At 33.8% G+C, this 15052-nt stretch overlaps 1 protein-coding gene and 1 pseudogene across 1 annotated transcript in view; one reads left to right on the top strand and one right to left on the bottom strand.

The window, feature by feature from the left end:
- Positions 1 to 3862: 3862 nt before the first annotated feature.
- Positions 3863 to 15052, bottom strand: part of PSPC1 (paraspeckle component 1) — a 60768-nt gene continuing 49578 nt past the window's right edge. The window contains exons 8-10 of the mRNA XM_025049513.1: positions 11985 to 12042; positions 8467 to 8636; positions 3863 to 6486 (exon numbers count right to left, since the gene is read on the bottom strand). Coding sequence (XP_024905281.1) covers positions 6301 to 6486; positions 8467 to 8636; positions 11985 to 12042 — 414 coding nt within the window. The 3' untranslated portion in view covers positions 3863 to 6300. The remainder of the gene's footprint in view (positions 6487 to 8466; positions 8637 to 11984; positions 12043 to 15052) is intronic.
- The window catches only part of LOC112482885, a 6457-nt pseudogene continuing 4379 nt past the window's right edge, over positions 12975 to 15052 (top strand).

The following is a 15052-nucleotide window of genomic DNA, read 5'->3' as shown; positions in this document are numbered from 1 at the left end:
TGAATCAAATATACATGTAGTATGAATCTTTGTGTGCAAAAGGCAGGCTATACATTTTAATCAAAAAATTACTTAATTCCCATTTATTAAACTCCTTGGCAGGCACAGCTTTCTAAAGTGACTAACGAAAACTGAAACTGCAAAGAAAATTACAAATAATACGCATGGTCTTTGAAAATACATTTATCAACTCTTCATCTTCAATCTAGAAAAGGAGATGAGGTCACACCCAAAAATGGTCAGGCCGTCACTTCAATCCATCACAATGGTGTCATTCTATTCCTATTACCAGGATGGGAAACAAACACTAGGACAGTTTTTCTAGCACCTTCACTGGGCAGGCTTAACCATGTTCAAATATATTGATACAAAAAGATTGTCACTTTCATTTCCAACACTGTTATAGATGGTTGAAAATCTGTTATGTTAAAAAACCTTTACCAAATCTTCAACATGTACCTTTCTAGATTACCTCTTCACTTGAATTAACTAGGCGTGTGAACACAGCAATAAGATTTAGACCTCAATAGAAATGAAACAGGACTTTACGCAATGCCTGTCACCTGGCAGGAGCTGGGAGAGGTGGGAGCAGGAGGGCAGGAGGGCAGGTCTGGACCGTCTCTATTGGCCGGGGATCTCAGACAACTTACAATGTGCTAGGACAGTCATCATGCCACCACTAAAAAAATGAACCAACCCAAAATGCAACCGCTCCTCATTAGTGGCACTTTAGAACAGAAGTCCTCAGTGGTGGCCCCAACCCTACACTGGGGTCACCCGGGAAGCTGTTAGGAATGCACAGTGTTTAGCAACTCATGACTTGTGGAATCAGAAACTCTGGCCCAGAACCTAGAAATCTGTGCTTCCATAGGCCTTCCAGGTGATTCTGATGCCACTCGAGGGTGAGAACCAACGAGTCAGCGATGTCCAAGGCCGCTGCCTTCTGAGAGCAGGGCTCATCCCCACAGCCGCACTCAGCGTGGGGATCAGTCTGGCACACGGCAGAGCCCTCCACTCATGCTCAGGCACGGGGAATGGATGTGGCTGTGAGGTCTGAATGGCAGGGCTCCCCAGAAATTCTATGCGACAGAGAAAACATCACTTTGTATGCAATGACTTCATTATGACTCCATTTGCTCAACTATTGGCTCCATAGTGATCCTAATATTTAAAATATTCTAACCAAGTCCGTGAACATGTAAATATTTAACCAACTCAAAGATAACATTATAGACTAAAACCAAGGAGCATATCACCACTGCCTTCAACACTAAAAAGGTCAAAATTAAGGGAACTGCTGTGAGATGGTTCACTTTTTCTCATTACATAAAAAGATTAGGCAACATTTGTAAATCTAAGCAATGTCTCACAATGTGATACAAATTTACATCATGTAATAATCTGAAAATACCAAGGAAAATTAACTACAATCATTCTAGCAAAATGTACAATAAGATGTTCTCTATTTTCACAAGATAATGTGAATAATTTACAGAAAATAAATTTAAATAAGCATACAAAAATAAAAATGTAGGTAATTCATAGTGACAGGATTATTGTTACATAGTTCTTTTAAAACCCGAAAACATACGCAATATCTCGCTCCCATTCGCAAAAGTCCGGCTGGTTGAAATTTTGCATAAAAGACAGAACAAGGAAGAGACTCAGGCACAGCTATAACACAGAACAAAATGGATCATTGTGGCTTCTCATTTAAGTGTTTGATGCTACCTCAAATACATGTATTTTCTACCTTAAACCAAGATGTATAATACATAATAAAAATGTAAACTCAATGCTGTAATGACAATTTCAGAGCTAGAAACAAATTTTAGATACAAAATAACAGTTCCAAAGTCTCTGATACCACCTACGATGCAACCGCCTGTACAGAGCATTTGAGAAATGTAACATCCACTTACATGACTGGTGATGTGATGCAGGCCCCTTGTATTTAATGAACAAAAAACTTATTAACTATACTTTTTAAAAAATGAAAACAAAAAAAGTCATGTATTCAAACTAAGTACACTTCTTAATTCTACCTAATCCTACTATTTTGGGGTCTTAATTTTGAGACACAAGTAGCTTACATGAAATTTGAGTGACTATATTCAATGAAACAAAACTGAAATTTTACTTACATTTATAAGCGGAATACCATCTCTTCTAAAATTCTTTAACTCAGAAAGACAAACTAATGCTAGCTTAAGATTTTTAAATAAACGTAGTCAACAAAATATAATATCTGTTGTAGAAGACGGAGGAATTGGTAGAAATAACAGTAATTCAAGCCATAAAACAATATATCTGAAAAACAATTTTTTTAATGGGAATTATAAACACTAAATTACTTTAAGGTATGCAGTATCCATCTAGAAAATGTAAGGTTCTCTTATTGGAAAAGAACATTAAATATCACAAAGGTACAGACTACTAATTCTACCAAATTAAAAAAAAAAATGTTTTAACAAAAAAGAACCCTTAAGAGATATTTATAATCTAAACATGGTTTTTTAGAAAAAGTGGTCAATATAATATTTCCCAAATATACACAGCACTATGATTATGCCTTTAAATATCCAATCTTGAAAGATTCACACTACAATCATTAAGTTTTTCAGTAATCAAGGAAATAAAAATTTCAAAATGTTTTTCCTACATTTACAAGGTAGTGATTTTGATCTAAAAAAAATAAGAGCTAATATATAATGTATAAATCTAGATTTTAAAGATCGTATACTATAAAAATAGTGAAATTCTTCACCTTTTCCCGGAGTGACATTCCATGAATTATTTGATCACATTCAACTGGCAAACTATATGTATACTTCCTTTTACACATCTGGGAAAAACATTATGTAACGTGAGCACTCTAAAATTGTTTCCTATTTTAAAAAATTTAGTAACGAAGGATGCTACACAGGAAATAATACTCTTGTTAAGTATACCATCAAATTAACCCACATTGTGCTATACAGCTTGAAACTCAGTCTGAAGTTACTCCCCTCCCTGCCCCCCACCCCACCAAAATAAGTCCATGTCTGTAAACATCTGACTATGAAGTAAAAACAAAAATATTTACGACAGTTGAATTTAGGAATTAGGTATGCGGGTGTTCACTATCTTATTCTTGAAAATAAAAGTCTTTTAAAATCATCCACGCCCTATCAAATTTCAGGAATATATTTTAACATACTATTAGATATTATAACAAAACTTTTCACACACACGAAACATTTAAATACCACAGCACTGCCCAGGAAATTTTCTATATTACTGAGGAAAAAAAAAATGAGTTCCTTTTATATCTGACTAGTCCTGTTTGACACTAAATTTCAAACCTTTAAAAGATTTAAACATTTAATCACATTCTTTCACAAAACATTTCCTTTCAACCACACGTTCTTTTTCTCATTTACAATCTAGGTTGTAATTATTAACCTAACCCTCGTTTATTAATCAGTAACTATTATTCACAGTAATCTGTATAAATTCCTGAAATATTCAACAAGTATGTTTCTGAATAATGTATAATTTCAATTAGTATTTGAGGAACAACATCCAACATTTCACTTACTGTCCTTATTGATAATTTCTATTTCTACAATATTTCTTCTCTAATACTACTGATATCGCAGGTAGAGTTTAAAAAAAAAAACAAATATTTAATCTCTTTCAATGAACGCTCACCAGTGAATTTAAATTAAAAAATCCCATAATTAAAGGAATAACAAATTTGAGCTTTATGAAATACAAGCGAACCAATAGTTCTTTAAATAAGAACTGGGTCAAGAAAATCAATGCATTTATTTTCATAAACAGGGAAATTGACAAAAATACATTGCTAAAATAAAACAACTATGGAAACAAAGTCCTTTATTTTATGCATATTAATTACATATTAATAGCATATGAAATCTCGATTCTGCAGGTTTTAAACTTTCAAATCGTGACACACAAATACAGTATTGTGGTAATACTAAAATTGTTTCATATTACCTTTATGTGGAAAGAATTATGGTTGCATATATGACAAATTTACACTTATTTAGAAAATCTAAATTCTTTATTTTTATATCTACCACTTTTAAGCAAATGACATTCAAGTATCTTCCTTGGTATACTAAGTCACAAGAAAAAATGCTGACTGATCCCGCCACAGAGTTGTTTAACTCCACAAGAACACTAACGACTGAGTAACTAGGAGTTCACAGATGCTCCGCTTGACTCTCTTGGAAGCTGACTGCTCCCAGGGCAAACTTGTAACAACGGGAACAAGGATGCTCTTGCTGCAGGGAGTGCTGTGCAGAACTCTGTTCGTGGAGCCAGAGCTGAGCCGGACACTGGCATGTTCAGGAGATGAGGACATCTCTGTGCACTGGCTTTCAAATGTTCTTGGGTGAATCTTACAGAATTTCACAGCCTTGGCCAAAGGCAGCCTGGTATTAGCATCAAAGGGTAAAGTTTCTCCCACTCTCAATTCAGCTTTGAAGCAAAATATAAAGCTAAAATTTACTTAAGGATTATATGAATAAAAATATAGATGATGGGAAAGGCATATTTAGACACAATAGATAGAACTTAAAAATTATAGCTAATGTTAAAACTCCCCACATTTAAATTAAAACAAATTAAAACAAATCCCACTCCCTGCCAATTCATAGTCATGGGAAACATTATGAGAATAATCTATTATTTTATAATCTCCAAGACTGCCAAAAACAAAAGCCCGTGAATGTTGCAAATTTTAGAAAATAATTCCATCCATAGTGTTGTGTCTAAAATAGAATATGAAATAGTACATAAGAAAAATTTAATTGGTACAAAAGAAGTCACCTCAACTATGCTTTACACTCAACTACTTTTTATGCAAGATTTTAAATTATTAACCAAGTTTATTTCTTTCCAAAGTATGCCTTCTGGCAAAAACAGAAACCATGCAAAATGATATTTACATACTGTTCATTTTTAAAAAGCACATTCTTCTTCAGAAAAATGCTAAAAGCATGACACAATAACACTGCAATCTTATGTGAGAAATAACTATATCGATAGCTGATATATTAGATTTGGGGTTTAAAGATGATTCCTTAAATGTAATTTTAAATTAAATGTGGCTAACATACAAACTTTTAAATATATCAGACTTTTTTGAGTGAAGTTATAATGTGATAAAATCAGTTTTTCCCTGGTATGGAAATTAAACTTCAAAATTCACATTTGATAGTAGGGGAATCTAGTATGGTTCCAAGGACTCTAGCCATTCTCAAGTTAATTGTGTTTTACAATCACCTCTAGAACTGAATTCCTAGGAGACAAACATACCTAAGCCTATCAGACAAGTTTTACTGGAGAGACTAACCAACTACAGAAAATATTTACAACACTGCAGAGTCAAGGCCTCTTTAATATTTCTAGAAACCGACTTTCTCAAGAAATGCCTAATTTCTTCTAAATCATGCAGCAAATCCTTACTTAACATCCAACTTAACAGTACTGTATGATTTGAAAGAAAATTTAAAGAGTTAAGATCTAGATATCAACACCAAATAATGGCAAATAAGAGTAAAAGTAGACATTATTTTATAAGCAAAAGAGATTTGCCTTCAAACGGTTTTTTTTCAAGATTCAAAAGATTTATTTGGAAAAATCAGCACAGGACAAAGATATCCTTATTAGTCCTTCATGGAACATCTGAATGCTCAGAATCTCTATGAAATGTGGACAGCAACTCTCTGGGTTCACAGAACATCAGTGGTTGACACAAATGTAAACTCCCATGCCCCCACCTCCAATGTCCTACTCTCGTCTGGGCCCCTTATCATCAGCTGTCATTAGCTTCTATTTTCAGTGATAATTTGCACAAACTAAAAAGCAGAAAATTAATCTTCATTTCTAAATGGCTGGGATAATTAGTTAAAGCAACCAAAGTATTACTGTTACAGCAAAGCTTAGTAAAACTATAAGAGAACACAACTAATAACATTTTTAAATTATCCAAAATGATTTCTTTATTGAGAGTAAGTGACTCCACAGATTTCACAGGACTGCGGCATACTCATGTTCAGCTACGGTCACAGCACAGTTGACATTCACAGCGATGAGCATTGTCATTACCATTCTAATCTACAAAGCTCATGAATAAAGAAAAATACAAAAACCTTGAGTTTTACAAAGGAAAAACTTTAAAGTCTACATACATTAACAATAAAACCATTTCTTCCAGGTCACAGGTTAAAGTGTAAAGGCATACCACTGAATTTTTTAATCTCTAAATAGCCGGGAATGAAAGAATGTTCAATATCTACGACGCTTATTAGGGCCCTCAAAGTTGCCCCCTTGGCCCCCTCTACCGAAACCGGCAGGACCAGCAGTGACAGGGCCGACACCGCTCATGGGTGTCTGAGGGGTTTCCGAACCTGCCCTACTCCCCATAGGGGAGCCCATCTGGGACGGCGGTCCTTGAGGGAATCTATCATTGTGCTAGATACCACACAATACATATGAAGTCCATTTGGAACACGCCAAATGTAAGTGACAAGAAAAATTGGCAAAATCCCAAGTGGTGGTGTCATGAAGGTCAGCAGAAAGTCCAGCAGAATCAGGATCACACATAGAAGGAAGAAAGGAGCAATTTAATTAGTTACTATGTTTTAAAAAAAGAAGCATCTGAAGAGTTACATATTGCTAATGCTATGCCCAATTTCATGAAAAAAAGAACTCATTTTACGAAGCAAATGCAATCTCGAACCTCATCAGTATTACAGTACTATTCTGATCTTTTCTTAAAAAGTTCATATTGCATGTAACTGTGCTGTATAATAAAAACACTTTGTAAGAAATCAGAGATAAAACTAGGGAGCAGCATCATATTAAAAAAGTAAACATTTAAAAAATTTCAACAGCAATACTTTTAACATAGAAAGTATGAGATGTTTTTCTAGAAAAACTATTACTGGGAAAATAGATTTTTAAAAATCAACAATTTATTAACATATACTACTAACAGCACAATTAAACATCCAAATCATATCCTTTGAAAACCTTCACAGTAACAGCCGCTTATTTAGTCTCAAAGGCTGAACAGAACTCCCTGTGTGGTAGTACATACACCACCAGTGTGAAAAAGGCCAAAGATGGTATTTAAATTAAGTTTACCGTTTCAGAGGTGTGTTTGGGGGGCAGGGAGAATGGCCCCTTCATATTGTTTCTAAGTTATCACTAATGATTATACTGCTACACAAAAACGTAATCAGTGGGGTTTGGGTTTTTACTAGCTTTCAGACATTTTACTTTAAAATTAAGCCTCCACTGAAGGAAACAGGTGCACTAATTATATGTTAGACACACCACCTGGTCACAGTAGCTAAGATGGCATTGCCTCTTTTATCTCCCTGTGCAAACACGCATTAAACAAAACTTTAGCATGCCCAACTTTTCCTAATTCATAAGTGATTGCATTTAAAGTAGATAAATTTTAAAATGGTAAAATACTGCCTCCATCAATACTAAGACACCCATTCACTTTTAACATCTGAGACCAGGAAAGCTTTACAGCTAGTGGCATGTCAGAGTTTAATCTGCGGGGTTTTCTTTCTTAGCAGCAATGGCACCTTAAGATATTTGTGGTTCCAAAATGAAAGGGCCTTTTCAAAATATACAATCAACCAATTTTCCTTTTCTAGATGGCATCTAGAACAACTATTAACAAAAACTAAACGAGAAAACGTTTTACCAATATATAGCCTCATTTAAACAGTGACAGTTTTGAAGGGAAATGAGTTTTGAAGGGAAATGAAAACAGGACTCAGTCTTGATACTGATATTCAAACATAATAAAAATTACAACTGAAAACGTTTTTATAATTAATGCACACAAAGATATCTTCACACTCTCAAACTGAGACATAAAACTGTCTACTTTAAATTTAGTAACAAATGTAATTAATTCTACAATCAAAGTTTAAAATTCAACTTTAATGTAAAGAATTTCACAGTTAAAACAAATTCTCTGAAATTAATCATAAGATATCTTTCTTTAATAAATGTTTACAAAAATTTGTTTTCACATTTATTGGTTTTGTCCCCCACCAAAGATAAGGAGTCCACACAGGAAAAGAACACAATCAAAATATCTGACTGTTATACTGAATGCTGACAAGAGGTGGGCACAAGTTAAAAGCATTGTTAAAAAAAGAAAAAAACAACAACTGTAATTAACCTACGTTTTTGCTACATGCCTAAGTGCCAAGCATGCCATGAATGGCAATCATAATTCTCGGGACACTTAAAAATCGCCTCTCACCCATCAACATATAACTTCACAAAATTACTTTTACTTCACTGGATATCAATCTTTACTGTCAAAATAAATGATGCCAAATTATGTTAAGTGTGAAGTTACCTTTGGGGCAAAAGCAGATACTATTGAATAAAATCGAAATAAGGGTCGTGATACATTACCACCGCTCCATTATCTGGCATCATTGGAGTCCCCATACTCGCGGCTCCTTCTGGCCCCATGGAAGGGCCAGGACCCACCGGTGGGCCAGGGAGAGCTCCTCGGGTGTTCATACTCATACCCAGCACTGGAGGAGGACCTTGGTTACCAGCGGGGGCTGGGCTAAACGCATCTACGCAAAACAATCTGTGCTTAGAGCTGTCCTATCTTGGTTCAGTAAACATTAAAACGTAACAACACTTAAGCACTCTATACAGAAGACTATCATCAAAGCCATTGCCCTTGAGAGTAGAACACTCACTTATCTACTCAGTAACATAGCATCATCGGCACCAATACAATGTTCATCCCCAGAACAAAAGCACATGAAACAAATAAGACAACTATCAACTATTTTAGAAAATCTGAGACTGCAAAAGCTTGAGAGTTAAAAAAAAAAAGTATTATTTGCTATAGTCTTTAAACCAAATAGTCCCTTACAATAAGGTGAATAAACTCTACCCATTTAAATTAAAAGCAAAGAATTAGCACTTAGGAAGCGACTTAATTTTCTTAAAGTCATGACTAAAAACATTAGCAAGTACATACACTGCATGGTCATGAGAGGACCCATGTCCTCTGACATGCAGTTCACTGTATTCACTGTAGCTAACCTCCTAACTTTTACAGTCACCGAACATCTCCCCCAGTTATAGGAGGTACTGTTTCTTAACTTTAGACGTAATCTAAAGTGAGATGTAACCTAAACAAAAAAGTGAAATGCAACCAAATACACATAAAATATTAATAAAGCATTACAAAATTTTCCAACATGCTGAAATTCTGCAAATGGGAACAATTTAGATATACTTCAAATTTTTTCATCAGAAAGATATGCACCTGCCTCACAGTAACTACAACAGTGTTTGAGCTGTAACAGAGTGCTGCTTATAATGGGCTCAAAGACAGCATATTTAGATTATCGTCAAAATTTTTTTCATTTTTAAAGTGCTCATATATACTTGTTTATGATTAAAAATTCATTAAAAAAAGACTGACTCCAACTTTGAGTTCTCTTCTAGTATTTTACTATGAAGGTCAATTTTATGACACTTTGAAAGTATCTCAAAAACACATCAAACAGGAGTTGAAGTTTTCGTTCAAACCCACGACTCACTCCGCATCTAATGCAGCTGACTACAGCAGGCCGAGTCCAGGCAGCGGCCCCGTACAGGCTGCTGCTCTTCCTGATCCCAACCCCTGGGAACATGGCAAGTTCACAGGGAGGAAACTAGTGCTCCTTACAAGCTCTTGCTAATATGACTACATTTAAACTCTCCAACAATAATTCTATTCCCTTAGTACAGCTATAAATATTTTAAAATTGTATTGGAGACTTCTACAACCTCACAATGGAAATGAACACGGTGGAGATGGTATCAAGGAGCAGTCCTACCTTGATTTTACCCCAAACCATCAAGGATTAGGTGTTTTTTTAAAAAAATTGAACATAACTTTTATACCTAACTTCTGAGATTCAAATATCACTATACAACTATGGGCATACTAAAATAACTAAAAAAATAGTATTTCCAACTATCAGTAGCTAAAGTAAAGTATTATATTTAGGAATTACGTCTCCTACCACACAGCTACAATTAAACTGAATTTAAAGATATGAGAGTTGTCAGAATTGTGTGGTCCCCTGAAAAAGTTTTATAATCCATGTTTCAATTGGTACATACACTGGAAATACACCAGAAAATCCACTGACATATTCCATTAATGTGACTTGATAGGATATGACAATTTACTGACAGTAGTTCTGACTACATGATGATACATTAACTGCAGTCAACCCTTAAAACACAGTCTCAGGTTGACTAAAATGTAAAGAGGAGAAAATTAAATGGATTAGACTTTAAGAGAGTTGAGTAAATGCTCCAATGTAAATGTGGTTCTCTGATGAATAAAATGCCATAAAAATTTAATTCTCTTAAATTCCTAACTAAGGAATCTAAAGGCACATTCTCATATTCCTTCTGATAAAGATCTAACCAGTCAGAATCTTTTTGGGGGTCTCTGCGACATCAGAAATATTTCAAGTTTGGTTCTGATTTAATGACAATCTATAATTATAATAGCATTTCAAACTGCCTACAATCCATAATAACCTCACACTTATAGCCTTAAAACCACCTGGACTGTTATATACCATCCTACAACTTACTCTGAAAAAGACAAATACTGATACTTGTACTTAACATATATGCAACTGTGATTAATAAATTACAACTTCTGATGTACTCTCTGCTGATCATTTCACGTATCCATCGTTATTAACTCACTAAATTCTTTAAGGGCAAGGGCTTTATTCTTTATGCTCATTCTGCAACCAGAGATGCTCAGTTAAACACTTTGGTAGAGGAAAAAAGTGACCAAGTAATCAGCAATAAACAATTTTAAATCACCTGATTGGCAATGGCAAAGAAACTGCCATAAGAGGTAGGAAGAAAGCTGATCATAAAAAACACTTGTTCCATATATTGGGTGATTTAAGATTCTTTATTCTATATACTATACAACCTAAGTAGAATCTAGATTTTCTCACTGGGTGTGCATGTCGTGCACATTGGAATGTTAAGGTGATGTAATCTTTACAAAAATATGTACATCTGAGATGTGCAAAGATTTTAACCTTATGACAGCTTCTGTGGGACAATGGAAAATGAATATATAAAATTTAATTATTTATCTAATTTTTTAAATGCATGACACTTCAAATTTAATAACACTTAGGAAAACATTTCGTACTTATTTTTCCCTAGCTTATTTACTTGATACTGTTTTCCTGACAACCTGGTTATACAGTCAATCAACATTAAAGATACTAATAATATAGGCATTTTCTTATATCAACTCTAAAGATATGCATTATCCTAAATGTGCAACGCTCATCTCACTTCCTTGACAATTTATAAATGTCTCCAAACACTGCGTATCTGTGCACAGTACTGTAGATTAGGGCAAAAAGTTAGACATTCAGTAAAACATAAAAATAGCTACACAAAAGTTACATGAAAGGTTATCGTAAAATAGAAATTTATAAAATATTCTCAAAAAGTTTAGAAATACTAAAACACAAAAATTATCAAATTTCCATGGTGAAAAAGCCAATTTGAAGGCATGAAATTTGATTTTTAAAACATTCATAGCTGTATTACACTATGCAATTACGGAACCGAACAAGTGTCAGGTTGAATCAAAACCTGGTTACAGGTTTCTTTCATTAAATCTATTAAAAGATAATACATCTTTTAACCTTCAAATAAATACAAAATGAAATGTTCTTCTTAGGCATATATTTTTAGTATACTTGTATTTTTTTAAACTTTATAAATATATTTCACCATCACAAAAGTTGGTTCCAAATTTTAGTTTGTTACTAATATGTCAATATCCAAAAAAAAAAAAAAAAAACAGCATGTACAGTTCCCCAAAGAATGATAAGTTACAGAAGACTTTTGCTTCGAATCCCTACCTCCCATGTTTATTGCTCCACGGGGACCCATATCACCCATTCTCATTTCCTGTTCTCTCTGTAAGTAAACATAGTTGTCAGAGTCAACCTATCGATCTTATGACATTACATTTCCCACCTAAAATCAAAAAGAAAAAAATAAATTGGGACATCACTTTCCATTTTTAAATTTTTAATTTTCCAACATCTTTTACTTAATAAAACACTGAAAAGAAACTTCAGTCTCCTAGGCTTAATATACTAAAAATGCTTACAGCACCTAAGTTTATATTGATAGATTATCAATGAGTCAGATTACATAAAATTTACCACAGAATGTTTTAATGTGCTTATTCCAACAGATCAAAGAAATGTGCCTAGATTCCAAGAAAAGAAAAATCTTGTAATAATAACCACCAGAGCCAATTATTTTTTCCTCCCTGGTTACTGAAGTCTTAAAACAGAAATGACTGTTTCCGTTTTTAATATTCAAATGCATTCAAACATTCAATACAAACAACTACGAGGCGCTAAGCTAAAAGCATGTACAACTTTCACTTTTGACATACTGTAATTCATCTTTGCATTTTTATTCACATACTCAAGCATTATTTCACCCAGGACCTACAGATATACCATAAATATCTCCACTATACACAGTTATTGAAAGTTCAACATAACATTGCTTCTTTATTAGAACAAGGATTTTACTTGGAAGCCTAAAGAAAAATGTTATTATACAGTTGGCAAGTTCTGAAACAAAATGCTCAAGGTTAACTATGACATAAAAGGTCACACAAATGTAGAAAATATCTTCATTTTCAGTACAGAAACTGCTTCCTAAAAACTCATTTAATAACAGCCATAGAGAATTAACTTCATTAAAATCTCTAGGTGAAATGACTCAACATATTATAGTTGAAATTTGCACTATTATTTGATAATCTTTTCCAATATCGGCCCAGTGTGTTAAATGTAGCAATTACAAAAAACAATGGGACAAAACTAACAATGTCTGAATCTAAAGAAGGCAAAATTTTTCTTTTAAAAGCAATTTTATTAAAATGTATTTGTTTAAAATTCCACTTAGTAATACAAAATACTGGTGAAAAGCACCGATACAGCTAGAAATAAAGGAAACAAAAACCTACAATGGATAAAAGTGACTAAACAGTGACTCAAACACCCACCTGACCTAATGGAGATGCGGTGAAAGGTAATCTTTAATGAAACTGATAGTACAAGAAAAATGCCAACCTAGATAGCATCTTGAAGAAATGTTTTATCACATTATTCAGAAAACTTAAATGCCAAATCTTTCTCAAAGCCATTTTTTAATTTTTCTAAAACTGTCTCATAAAACTTTTGACTATTAACGGATAGTATTGACCAGCAAAAAGACTAAACTATTCTATAAAACTGACTACTGATAAAGCCATACACCTTTCTAATTATATAGAAAATATTTTATAATCACACTTAGTACTATTACCAATAAATCAAACTGAGCTGTCATTTCCAAACCTGCTGATAAAGTAGGCAATTATTATAGTCTGCTTGAGACTTCAAATTTCAGTCTCCTTATATACCCTAACACCCTAACTAGATGCCTATGACCATTGGTGGGGACAAGGAGAAAAGACTACCATTTGTAGTGTCTTTTTATAACTTCGGCTTTACCTATCACTTTCTGAAATAACAACGTTTAGCTTTATTATTCACAAAGTTAAATGTTTTAAAAAATTATTCTTCAATTATTCTATTATTCCATTTTCTTAACAAAATTTTGAAGAAAACATATTAACATAGTGAAGAGATCTATGGTTTTAAGTCAGTGATTCGACAATGGTCGTAACAACCCCTTCCTGATGCTCTAGTATAAACTGGTTCCAGTTCTAAAATATATTTCTTTAAATGAAATAAGATGTCTTACAAAAATTCAGCTAATATGCATATCAGTATGCTTAAAACACCAATTCATGTATGGTAGCATTTTTCACTAAACACACACAATTTATAAATGTTGGCATCTCCTTAAAAAAATCATTTAGTAATATCATATACAGCTTCGCTCATAAGATTAACAAAAAAGGATAGTATAATTAGATGACAGACCGTTTAACTATTTCAGAAGCAAAAAAAGTTTTCGGCTTCCTACTTGTGTCTTAAGGTCACTGTTTCTTTCTGTAAATCCTATTACATACTTCCAGTAAAATGAAGACCCAGAGATTTTAGTGTTACCAACGGAAATGAAGACAGTACCTCTCATTATAACTTGGCATGTCCACCATCAATGAGAATCACTTGACGTTCACTGTAACTGGGTGCCCATACAAGGCCTTCACTTTTCCCATCAATTACTTCAAATATATTTTAAATTAGAACTGGCACATACTATGTGATATTTTTATAATACAAATTTTAATGATGCTGTCTTTATTATTTATCAAAATTAAGGTGTGGTTTAATACGAAACAACCTATATATGTAAACATCTTAAAAGACTACAGTGCAATGAAATGTGATGAAAACAGTTTCAATTAATTCAATTAATCCTCACAGCAACCCTATGAAGTAAGTTTATCGTTATCAAATTTTAGAGATCATAAAACTGAGGCCAAGGGCTGTGAAATAACTTACTTAAGATCACACATATAGTAAGTGGTTGAGCAGACCCATAAAACTGTGTCAAGAGTTCATGAAATTTTCACCTTCACAAGGCACCTTTGTTCAAGAAAGATATCCAAGAAAAACTAACAAAAGGTTTGAAAACATCTTACAATACTAAAAGCCTAAATGGCGGCCCCAAGGAAGCTTGCACTGCGCACCCAGTGAGGGCTGGGGACAAGCTTCCGTGGGAAAGGGCCAAGCCCAGGACCAATGTCCCTGATCCAGGCAGCTTCTAGTTACAGCCACCCCTTTCTGTAACTTTTGACCTGTATTTGGAAAAACACGGGCCTGAAAAAAACATTTTCCCTCACAGTGAATAAACAAGGTCACAGTACTTTCTAAGCACTATGACCACGTGGAGACTAATAAGCATACACTTCTAGAAAGTCATGAAGAGCAATCTCCCTTGCCAATGATCG

The sequence above is a fragment of the Pteropus alecto genome, unplaced genomic scaffold (genome assembly GCF_000325575.1).
Source record: "Pteropus alecto unplaced genomic scaffold, ASM32557v1 scaffold16, whole genome shotgun sequence".
Taxonomy (NCBI): Eukaryota; Metazoa; Chordata; class Mammalia; order Chiroptera; family Pteropodidae; genus Pteropus; species Pteropus alecto.
The sequence above is the reverse complement of the archived record's forward strand: the minus strand, read 5'-3'. Positions and strand labels throughout refer to the sequence as shown.